A 13,041-nucleotide genomic window follows, 5' to 3' on the forward strand; every position below is an offset into this window, starting at 1 on the left:
CGGTTGTCCTTGCCCAGATGGATACATGGCGTCATTTCATCACGTCTGCATGCCGTCCTCAGTTACGTCTGCTTTTCCTCCATACAAGTACATGACACAGCATCAACCACTCAAGCGGACCCCTCATCGAAGTCACACATCAACACAAATTTTGGAACTCTGTGGAACAAATTTTGGAACTCTGTGCATACACGGGGCGACCTGTCTTATTAGCCGTCCATTTTGGAGAACATATAAGCCTTCTAAATGCACCTTTTGGTCATGAAAATACGGTATCTGTTGCCATGCAGCACAGATTGCCATGGTGACTTACTCCAATTAAACCACTCCAAGCTTGTTAATGCTGCAAACTCAGAGTCAAAAGCACTCCGTATTTTAATCTTTATTGAGGAGTTGGTCCATGAGTCTTCACTCAGGTAGAGAGATATTATTATTATTATTATTATTATTAATACATTTTATTTATAAGCACCTTTCAAGACACCCAAGGACACTTTACAATAACAAAATACACAAAACAATACGGTACACCTACTGGCCACAACATTATCACCATGTATGCAAGGTGTTAATATTCAATACAAGAGTGGTATTGAATATTTTACCATTACAAAGATAATAATGTTCAATTGATTTAAGTTAATTGCTGTGGTTGTCGTTTAAATGCACAGCATCATACTGAGTCATCATGAGTTTTACTCTTTTAGTGAACTAAAATATGGCTGGCGTTGGGCCGAAATCTCTTAACTCTCATGAAATGTTCACCAATCTGTACTATTGGTCAGCTACAGATCTAAAAACCAATCGGATGTGCTGAAAATGGCTTGCTCTCTTGATGACGCTCTGTTAATGGTTGAGCAAACATGTCATGTTTTTGAAAAGAGACCATTTTGGAGGCTTCTTGACGCCAGGGATATTGGATATAGCGCTCATTATAATGTAGTTACTACACTGCAGTTACAACCCTGGCGGGTTGGCCAGGGGTGGCCAACCCGCGGCTCGCGAGCCGCATGCGGCTCTTTGGCTGGTTCAATGCGGCTCCCGGGCTTTCACATGACAAGCGTCAAACGCCTCCGCGGCGCTGTCATTCAAACAACTGGGCTATGTACAGCAGAACCTACGATGTCAGCCTATCAACAATCAACAAAGATGGCAACTGAATTGTGTGTGTGTGTGTGGAAGGGATGCAGTGATGTTTATGTGTGCCCATGTGCATGATGTGTCTCTTTGCAGTAACACAGTAAAACAATTGGCTCTTAGCCACTGACTGGTTGGCCACCCCTGGTGTAGTACATGTGTTACACCACTGCAAACTAAGGCCACAAAGAAATTCATTCATTCATTCATTTTCCGAACCGCTTTATCCTCAATAGGGTCGCGGGGGGTGCTGGAGCCTCTCCCAGCTGTCTTCGGTAGTAGGCAGGGGACACCCTGAACTGGTTGCCACCCAATCGCAGGGCACACAGAAACAAACAACCATTCACACTCACACCTAGGGACAATTTGCAGTGTCCAATCAGCCTGCCATGCATGTTTTTTTAAATGTGGGAGGAAACCGGAGGACCCGGAGAAAACCCACGCAAGCACGGGGAGAACATGCAAATTCCACACAGGAAGGCCCGAGCTGGAATTGATGTACCTCTGCACTGTGAAGCCGACGTGCTAACCACTCGACTACCGGGCCGCCCTACATAAAGAAATCAACTAAATTAATACCTCACTGTGACAGAGACAATCAAAACTGAGCATCATTAATATTATTAAGCCTGAATATTTGATACTGGTTATAATTTTTTCCGTGTGGCATGACTGGGGTGGGGTAAATGTTGCCAACAATGCCATCCAGGGGAATTTCAACACCGGGAATTGCTGTTAGTAATGTTTATACAGTACCAATAGTAAGTGCTAATGTGACACGCATGCTCTTACGCCTCGGGCGAGATTGTTTCCAAATTGTAAGCAAGGTTTATTCAGCAAATAATGCCAACAATACTAAGGCTTCTGATTAGCTCATTGGTTACATTAATAAAAGCACAGCAATTACAAGAAAGGAAAAGATGAGACAAAACTGAAGGCTTACTGTTGCAACTGAATTTCAAAAAAGGAAAAAGTCTGCAACTAAAACACCCATGACACAACCCACCAACAAAATAAGATAAGCGGGGATTAAACTACAACTAGGAAATAAGCTGCCATCTCAGGTCTGCAGCACCTGTTCTACAAGCGAGCGATAGATTTTTAAATCCTGCTAAAATGGCTGTGTCACGTAGCAAGGTGGTGGTGGACCCCAAAAAGCAGGCAGGAGGGAGGAGCAGAGTGTATTTGAAGAATTGTATTTAAAACAAAGAAAACTACATCCAAAACAAACAAAGTCCAAAGTATCAAACAAAAACCATGATTAAAACTAAAACATAACAATGAACTAAACATGACAGAAACTAAGCGCAAACAGCAACACACATGACAGTAGCAAGAAGCAACAATGACCCGACACTGAGTGTTCGGGCTGGGAGTCCTTTTAAAGCCCTAATTAGTTATGACCAACAGGTGTGCAGCTGCCGGGGGGAGGCCTACAGTGCCACCTGTTGTTCCCTAAACCGAATCATGACAGGCTGTGGTTCAGATGTCCATCAAATAATGAAAAAAGGTAAATGATTAAACAAATCAAACCAAACAAACTCAATCCACAAAATTACTTAAATAGACAATGAACAAAAGACAGATGAAAAAAAAAACTGTGGACCCAAAGTCATCCTAGCATAGAACATCGAGAGCCAAAACCAAAATGAGCATAGAGCCGAAAATAGAGCCGAAACCAAGAGCATACAGTTGGAAGAGTTGCCTCCGTCCAGGGAATTGAACTGAGGTTTCAACACGACCAACTGCGGGATGGAAAGAGAGCCACACATTACAGTTAATGCACTGGATTAAAATGACTAAAGTACATTTTCATTTGTTTTTGTTTCGCAAAGAGGTTTCTATACATATCGATTTCACTAGGAGGGCGTAGTCGAGTGGGAGATTATTCCCTATAATGATACTGTTCTTTCAATCAGTTGAATGAATACCCAGGAGAACTCCCACTACAACAATCCGTTCTCCTCAAACCATGTGGTCAACCACCACTTTGTAGCCTCTCCACTGTGCACATGACACATGCGAACTACACACTCCTTATTGTTTTCCTAAACCACTCACTACAGCTGTATACTTTGAGCTGATTGTGTTACGTTTTTGAGCAAGTGATGAGTAACTATAACTAGCTACTCTTATAAAGTTGTGTGTGTTCCCAACACTGCTCAGCAGTGACTATGTTTATATGCCATAAATATTCAGATGAAGGTCAAAATTCTGAAACACTCCCGTGTACTTCGTAATTGTGATCAATTCGAATATCTCCTGTCTGAACCACGATAAACGGACAATGTCATGACACAAATAAACGTTACCGGTACGAATGTTATTGATGTTGGGCTCGATGTACAAGCAGGCGCAAATTCATTTTGGTGCCATGGCAAGTCTAGTCTCGTGTGTTTGGGACTGTGATGCATTTCACTGGGTGTTCCGGCGCATGAGGCTGCCAAGACCCTGACGCACATCTGATAATGTAGTAACAGAACGTAGACTGTGCTCAATATAAAAACGGGGTTATGCCCATCTCAGGAGATGGGGTCACCTACATATGCTTGCCCGTCTCACATGTGTGGCCGACTACAACATCTGCGTGGTGAGATCTTGAAGTGTACCTGCCAATGTCATGCATGAACCCCAGCAAGTCTATTTCTGATCTCGCAATGCAAAGTACGCCGTACTCTCCAAATGCTCTGATTTGAATGCAAATGAGGGTCTCCGCCATAATTGGTATGGACTCCAGTCCTTCCCACAACAATGCAAATGCCCTGTTACGCCCAAGTGCAAAGTCAGTCAAAACACCAAAAGAAAGAAAACTCCACCCATGTGCAAAGTTAGACTGCGCTTTGTGCTAGACTTGCGGCGGGAATGAAAATAGACCCCATGATATTCGTGTCTTCCACCAAACTAATAAAGTTTGAAACACACCTGATACGCATTTATTTGACCAAATATTAACAATGGAAAAGCAGTAACCCAAGGTTCTTATTCAGGTTATTGCCAAGGCTTACGTGACTTGGCGTTAGTAGAATGTTGCTAATTTTTGTCTTTTGAAAAGATTATTGACAGTATGTAAACGTCAATATGGGTAGTTGTTACACCCTCGCTGGATCAAGATTTTTACCCAACATGCTGGGTCAAATCCTCAACTGCATACATTGGGTACAAATTACCCAGCATTGGCTTGGTCTCGATTAAACACAGTGTGAGGTTAACTATTTCACCTAATTTGGGTTACAACAACAGCTTTATTAACTGTATGGCAAAGAGTCATCGTTAGTTCTACTGACAGTTAACATTAGCAGTACGACACCTTGTGATGAATGTGTTATTCCTAAAATTACCATGCTACAACTTGTAAATTATAGAATAACCAAGACTATTTCAGAATATTTTTCATAGCGATTAGCTTATAGATCTAATGACCAACTTGCCTCGCGTCATATCTCGCTCTCTTGTTCTGTGCATACGTCACAGGTGAGTTTAGTGATACACCCTTTAGACGATTCATACGAAAAATCTGACTGGCATTCCCATTTCTTAAATGTCGTAATTAGTAGACCTTTGTGGGGGGGGGGGGGGGGGGGGGTTTCGCCGCCATCTCAAACTGTCATCCGCGCGATTCCTCAGTTTGCGGACTAAGATAGCAACCCGCATGAGCACATAATGTTATCTGTTCCGCCCCGCCAACACTGAAAACAAAACAAAAAGAAAATAAATTAGAAGAAACACACTCACACACCACACCACAAACACACATACAAGCAAAGTGAAATCGTGTTGATCACACAGGAGAGATTCGGTCACGTGCAGTCAACTCGTGTGCGGTGACTTTTATGGGAGACGATTTTTCGGTATCGTCAAAATGACGCGACGGAAACGACACGCTACCAGTAACGATCGTTACCGTGAAATCCTCAGGCCTGCCGTAGTTTTTTTTTTTGTTGTTGTTGTTTTGACTGAGAAATGTACTTGCGTCCCAAAAACGCACATTATTTGGAACCATGCGTCCCACGGGAAAATTATGCGTCTAGGACGCGGGACGCAGAGGTAACGAGATGGCTGCTGTCCGTGTTTTCTGTTATGTGTTGTGTTATATTATTTTGTTATTATATGTTAACTCTTTTGTAAAGTACTTTGTTACAGCTGCAGCTGTTGTCAAAGCATTATATAAATAACGATGTGTTGTATTGTATTGTATCTGGTCGGTGCCTTCTGCCTTGGCAAAGTCATATCTATATGCCCTCCGCAACACCATGCTCATTATCATGAACCCCCTCTTTGAGTCTGGTATGGTTCCCTTGAAGTTTAAAACGACCACAGTCACACCCATCCTCAAGAAGCCTGGTCTTGACCGAGAAACCCGTTTTTGTGGGGAAGTGGCCTTCTTTCCTCTGCGTGTTCGTTGAATTTCAGATGGTGAGGATGTTGGTTATCCAAATACAGGCTGGAGACTATTAACAGTATCTTCGAAGGGTTTATTTGCAGAATATTCCAGACACCCGCGGTTTACAGACAATGGCTGCGGATCACGAATGCAAAAAAAGCAAGGGATTCATAACATATTGATATCATCAGAAGGGCGGTACCGAAACTTATGGTGTAGCATCAGGACCTTCGTTTCTCTTAAACCGATTCTTAGCTTGTATCAACTGCCGCATTCTGATGGTCTGTGAGTCTCTACAAGGTCTCCAGTAAGGAGTGTACCAATATTAAGTGATGATTGCTTCAAGGATGCAAAGGTGCGCTGCTGGCATGGGAAGTTATCCAGCGTGACTAAATATGGGCAGAATACAGAATACACTTCACCCCCCCCCCCCCCCCAAAAGTATAGGCCAATTTCCAAACTTTCTTTCCCAGATCCTCAAAAAAGCATGCTTTCGACACCACCACAGCACAGTGATGGCCCTCATCAAGTCACAAACAACCTACCGGTATTATCTGCCCATGCAGAACACATCAGTATTCTCATTGACCCCTCTGATGCTTTAGACACCATCCCTCCATTTTCTACACTGCTTATCTTGAACAGGGTCGCGGGTGGGTGCTGGAGCCTGACTTCAGGCGAGAAGGCAGACTACACCCTGAACTGGTCCCCAGTCAGTCGCACGACACATATAGAGACTAACAACCATTCACACCCGCATACATACCGTCATTAAGTGGGAACCGCTACCAAGTCAGACATCTTTTATTACAGCTTCACAGGTTCCGTCAACAGAGATGTAACACAAGACTCTATACTTGGCCCTCTCCTTTTCTACATACTCCCTCTGTCAGATTATCTGCAAACATAGACTGATGTTTCATTTGTTTGCTGACGATACCAGGGTATACATCAAAAACATGCAACCACTCAGTTCCCTCTCTGGCATCAGCAGTCATCTACCTATTTTTTTATTTTAATATTTTTACTTGCCTAATTTCACACATGAAATTGGCCAGGCACTCCAGAGACTGTTTATAACTGTGTAGAAAAACATTAACAATTTTCCAACGTATGTCCCTTTTAAGGACACTTAATTTCCAGTCGTGAGTCAAGTGAGTCAGTACAATTACAATGATTATTTGAAATTTAATGTCCTGATCTTAATTCTGTTTTTGTCTTGCAGTGGAAGGATGCACAGATTGGTCTGTGGACTATCTGAAATACAAGGTGCTCGTGGGTGAACCTGTTCGGATTAAGTGTGCTTTGTTCTATGGATATATCCGTGCCAACTACACACATGCTCAGAGCTCAGGACTCAGCCTCATGTGGTACAAAAGTGAAGGACATGGTGACTTCGAGGAGCCCATCAGTTTTGATGGCACACGAATGAGCAAAGAGGAGGATGCAGTATGGTTTCGACCAGCCGAAGTGGGCGACATGGGCTACTATTCCTGTGTATTAAGGTACAGTCTATACTCTCACATCAATATACCAGCACCCACGATTCCTGGTATCTAACAAGTGGCACTGTGATCGTTTTGGACATTAGAATTCAACGCCATGTGCACCTTCATCTCTGTAGCGGCCAAGAATAGATATTACACTCAGTCCTGATCCAATGCTTTTCTGTTCAGTAACATTGGCAGCATTTTGAGGTCAATGAACACAAACATCGAGAATTGTGTCGTCATGCATAAAGCTGATTTGGAGACAAAGTACTGCTTTGGCACCATTCAGAACCAAATTTCTGTCATCACGTTGGAGCTTCAACAAAATTGCTAAATTGAAAAATAGGGGTTTCCCTCATTGCATTTGTTTCCATGCTACAATGGAATCTTTATAGTTGTTTTACTTTGTTTGGCCTGAATGGAAATTTATGACCAAATGCGAAAACGTTATCACTTAACATTGGTGTTATAATTAGTGACTTAAATTCTAGAGCAGGGGTCTGGAACCTTTTTGACTAAGAGAGCCATGAAAGCAAAGGATTTGGTAATGTATTTCAGTGAGATCCATATATATATATATACATATAAAAATAAAAATAAATCCTCGTCTCACCCCTCGGGTGATGTCCGTCCTTCATTCGGCTCGGGTCCTCTACCAGAGGCCAGGAAGCTTGAGGGTTCTGCGCAGTATCCTTGCTGTTCCCAGCACTGCACATTTCTGAACTGAGATGTCCAATGTTGTTCCCGGGATCTGTTGCAACCACTCATCTAGTTTGGGGGTCACTGCCCCGAGTGCTCCGACCACCACAGGCACGACTGTCACCTTTACCTTCCAGGCTCTCTCCAGCTCCTCTCTGAGCCCTTGGTATTTCTCGAGTTTCTCGTGTTCCTTCTTTCTGATGTTTCCATCACTTGGGACCGCTACATCCACTACAATGGCTTTCCTCTGCCCTTTATCTATGATCACGATATCTGGTTGGTTCGCCATTACCATTTTGTCAGTCTGGATCTGGAAATCCCACAGGATCTTCGCTCGGTCATTCTCCACCACCTTTGGAGGTGTTTCCCATTTTGACCTTGGGGTTTCCAGTCCATACTCCGCACAGATGTTTCGGTAGACTATGCCAGCCACCTGGTTATGGCGTTCCATGTAGGCTTTCCCTGCCAGCATCTTACACCCTGCAGTTATGTGTTGGATCGTCTCAGGTGCCTCTTTGCACAACCTACACCTTGGGTCTTGTCTGGTGTGGTATATCTGGGCCTCAATGGCTCTGGTGCTCAGGGCCTGCTCCTGAGCAGCCAGGATGAGTGCCTCTGTGCTGTCCTTCAGGCCAGCCCTCTCTAGCCACTGATAGGACTTCTTGAGATCAGCCACTTCAGTTATGGTCCAGTGGTACATCCCGTGTAGGGGCTTGTCCTCCCATGATGGTCCCTCTTCCAGCGCCTCATCTTCTGTTCCCCATTGTCTGAGGCATTCTCTGAGTACGTCATCCGTTGGAGCCTTCTCCTTGTTGTATTCATGGAGCTCGGATGTTTCATCCTGGACAGTGGCTCTCACACTCACTAGTCCCCGGCCTCCTTCCTTTCGGCTTGCGTACAGTCTCACGGTGCTGGATTTGGGATGGAACCCTCCATGCATGGTTAGGAGCTTTCGGGTCTTAACGTCCGTGGTCTGAATCTCTTCCTTTGGCCACCTTATTATTCCTGCAGGATATCTGATCACTGGCAGGGCATAGCTGTTTATTGCCCGGGTCTTATTCTTGCCATTGAGCTGGCTTCTTAGGACTTGCCTCACTCGCTGGAGGTATTTGGCCGTAGCCGCTTTCCTTGTTGCCAGTTCGAGGTTGCCATTGGCTTGTGGTATACCGAGGTATTGTTCCTTCAGGGAGTGAGACCCCTTCAGTGCGGACTACCTTTCCTCTCTTAGTCACCATCCGACTACATTTCTCAAGGCCGAATGACATCCCGATGTCGCTGCTGTAGATGCTGGTTGTGTGGATCAGGGAGTCTATGTCCCTTTCGCTCTGAGCATACAGCTATATGTCATCCATGTAGAGGAGGTGACTGATCGTAGCTCCATTTCTGAGGCGGTATCCACAGCCTGTCTTGGTGATTACTTGGCTTAGGGGGTTCAGTCCTATGCAGAACAGCAGTGGGGAGAGTGCATCACCTTGGTACATGCCACATTTGATGGACACTTGGGTAAGTGTGCTTCAAGTGTGGTTTTCCACATCCTCATCGAGTTCACAACGAAGGCTCTTCGGGTCCTGTTCACCTTATACTCCAAGCATTCAGTGTGGCATCGAGTCATAGGCTTCCTTGTAATCAATCCAGGCTGTGCACAGGTTGGTATGCCGGGACCTGCAGTCTTGTGCGACTGTTCTGTCAACCAGGAGCTGATGTTTAGCTCCTCTGGTATCTCTACCAACGCCCTTCTGTGCTTCGCTCATGAATTGATCCATGTGTCCACTTATCTTAGCCGCAATGATGTGTTGTGACATGAGCTTCCATGTTGTGGAGAGACAGGTTATTGGCCGATAGTTGGATGGGATTGCACCCTTTGAGGGATCCTTCATGATCAGGATCATTTGCCCTTCGGTTAGCCATCCTGGGTGAGTCCCATCCCTCAGCAGCGCTGAGCAGGTAGCCCATTTTTCATCAAGGTGCTCTGGTTCCCCAGCACCTGACGCAGACCTTGTTTGGCCGGGCGACGTCTGAGCCGGCATGTCATTCGTTTTATTGTCTCTCATCATTGTATGAGGTAGGCATTAGCGTGAAGGATCTTGCCCAAGGACCCAAACTGGATGGTGTTATGTGCTCATTTTTGCCCCAAGCGGGATTCGAACCACCGTCTCCTGTACGCCAAACCGATGCCTTACCAACTGAGCTATCCAGCCGCTTCAATAAGTACCAAATATATATATATATTAGAACTGTCAAACGATTAAAAAACACAACTGTCATAATTAACTCAAATTAACTGAAAATTAATCATGATTACTCACACATTTTTTATCGTTTCTGAATTTCCTTTCATATTTTGTGTCCTATTTTTCCTCATTTTAATGCTCTCATCAACATAGAATCATGAATCAGTTTTCTATGTGCAAAATGCAAATATTTACTGAAATAACAATTTCGATTTTCAATTTTACATGAACATTTTTCACTTGGAGCAGTTATTCACACATAATCTCTCACACAATATTACTGTCCATCAACATCAGTGAAAAAAATATTTTGTCACACAACAGCTGCTTTAACAACTCTTTTTAGGGAATCAAAACAGAGCAATATAAAATTATAAAGTGCACATGTAAGGTAAACTAGTACTCAGCCGATAGTGGATTTAAGCCATAGTTGCATACTTCGTTTTTCTCAAGTTTGCTTTGAACACAGCAGTCAAGCTATGTTCATTCTGTTGGTCCTTCTTGCGTGGAAGTCTCTCTATGGTTTTGTGTGGACACCATTTCGGATGACTATACTTGGTTCGATGACAACACTGGAGACGTTTTATTTTCAATGTGGTCAATAGGTCGCTACCACAGCACCACTGATCTCTCGATGTCCCTAAGCGCACCATTGCTGTCAGACAAACACAGAGAAGCTCCACCCCCATTATTTATATGGACACGGAACACAGTAACCTTCCACATAAAATAGTTCCAAACAAGTAACAATTGTGTCAGTGGCATACATCGAATTCAACAGAATGCCTGCTCTTTATTCACCAGAGGTTCATCAACCTAGTCTCTTATTTCTCTCCCGAAACAGTGTCTTCTCCCGCTTGGTGTACCTTAGCCTTCTCCGCTACATACAATTTCTGTTCATAGCTTGTAATGGAGGCTCTCGCTGGCAATCCTTAGTGGTGTCGTTCGATGCAATGCGAATGATTTCAGCTTGAGTCTCGCTGTGGACAATGTTGACAGGCTTGCATGCAGGAGCCATACATTTAGCCATGGCTTCAGCAAATTTGTTCTTCGTCGTGTTATCCATTTTCTTCGCTTTGAAATGATCCATAGCTATCTGTTTTAGACGAGGGGGCAGAGTACTCAAATCAGCTGTGTGCTTGGCCATTAAGTGGTATTTCAGACCCGACGTTTTATGATGATAGCTCAGTTTACGACTGCAAAACATACAGGCAACTTTGGTCTTGTCAGTGGAACTATCTGGCAACTTTTTAAAAGTAAACTTTCCATTCATAAACTCTTTAAGTATCCGTTTGCGGTGTCTCGCACTGCTGTGGCTGGCAAAACAAACATGTGCGTGGACCTGTGCAGCGCGCTTGTTGTTTTGTTTCTGGTTTATTTATAAAGCAACGTAACATCCGCTGTGACGTGTGCCGCGTTAATCTCACGAGAAAAAATTCATTTAAATTCATGCCGATAATAACGCACGTCAGTATCATAAGCCTCTGAATGTATACTTTTAAATCATGTTATAATACTCACCATTAATGTGAATGTTTTTCCATTCCTCACGATTGCTAAAGATCCAGGAAACTAACGGAATTATAGTCAGCTTGCCAGGTTCATACGCGGAGTTGCTGCTGGCTAGCTTGCACCCTACTCAAGTAGCTTGCACGCTTCCTTTCTACTGTGTCCCGCAGTGAATTTTGATGCGAACGGAACATGGTGCATGTCAAAGTGCCGCTTTACATTCGACCGTTTCATTGATGGTATTTTGTCCTTGCAAATTAGACACACCGCAGAACCTGTTCTCTCCACAAAGGCGAATCCTTCGGTCCATTCGTCCTGAAGTGTACCATACTCATCATGTTTTCTTTCTTTTCGCCATTTTATTCGTCGAAGCTTTGTGCTAATGACCGAGCAAGCTGATTCAAAAAAGGGTGTTTACCTGTTTCCCCAGCAACGGCCTATGTAGACCACTATCATTCAATTAAAATCGCTCCTGCCGCCAACTGCAGCAACAGAATGTGAGCAGTGAAATATCGATGGATGGATTAAACAAGCAAGAATATTTTGTTTTATCTGCAAGTCAGATGCAATCATCAAAAGAGCCACATCTGGTTCACGAGCCATAGGTTCCCGACCCCTGTTCTAGAAGGTACTTTATCTTGAGTAAATGATTGCAACACAATGAGGGTGGGCGGGAGGGCAATTCGAGTCCTGGAGGGCCACTATCCTGCATGTTTTCCATCTCTCCCTGTTGCAACCCACCTGATTCAAATGAACAGGTTCAATGTCAGGCTTCCGCAGAGCTTGCTGATGGTCTGATCATTTGAATCAGGTGTGTTGCAACAGGGAGAGATGGAAAACATGTGGGACAGCAGCCCTCCAGGTCTGGAATTGCCCACCCCTGCAATGAGGCATGATGCAATCAATGGTACATCTGCGCAAAGAGGAATCTTAGAACATCTTTTTTGTTTTGCAGTTTGCACAGTGCTTCAGTTCCCTTTTATCCTCACAATGGCCCACAGACCACAACTGGTGTATTGTAATTTCAGATGATAAAAGAAAATCATACTTATATAATTAGAAGGGGCACCTTTACTATGTTAACTCACTTAAAGCCGCAACCCGCCTATAAGGTCTCATAGACTGCTTTGATTTTTTTTTCCCCCTGAAATTGACATTTCCCTTTTGTGTGTCTACATGAACAGAGTGATATGGGATGACACAAACATACAATGGTGTGTTCAACTCGCAAACATTGACTTGATGAGCTCACTTCGGTATAGCCTTATGACATGAGAAATATGTATGGTTCCCCAAAGAGCTCCATAGATCTCAATACTGATAAACAACCCAAAGATTGTTAAATACACTTGACATTCGATTGTTTGGTGTGTTTTCAAATTGGATGTTGCATATCTTGTTGCATTACTGCCATTCTCTCATTCTTACTCACTGTCTTGAAAACAAATACATGGATGTTGTGGATTGTCTTTTTTGTAGGCATGACATCGATTCGTCCGACTTCCAAACAAAGTTTCAAACAAAGCAAATTCCCATGCACCCCATCTTGTCGCTTCTTGTGTTTGCTAAGATGCATTTCAGCGAGGGCATTGTC

General features: G+C 43.7%; 1 protein-coding gene across 2 annotated transcripts in view; it reads left to right on the forward strand.

Annotated features, from left to right (window-relative positions):
• LOC147211532 (interleukin-1 receptor accessory protein-like 1) overlaps positions 1-13,041 on the forward strand; it is a 223,483-nt gene that overhangs the window by 100,121 nt on the left and 110,321 nt on the right. For both annotated transcript variants that reach the window (XM_086128247.1, XM_086128249.1), the window contains exon 3: positions 6,744-7,023. In XM_086128247.1, coding sequence (XP_085984373.1) covers positions 6,744-7,023 — 280 coding nt within the window. The remainder of the gene's footprint in view (positions 1-6,743; positions 7,024-13,041) is intronic.

The sequence above is a fragment of the Hippocampus guttulatus genome, chromosome 1 (genome assembly GCF_054856545.1).
Source record: "Hippocampus guttulatus isolate MCC_2025c chromosome 1, RoL_Hgut_1.0, whole genome shotgun sequence".
Lineage (NCBI taxonomy): Eukaryota > Metazoa > Chordata > Actinopteri > Syngnathiformes > Syngnathidae > Hippocampus > Hippocampus guttulatus.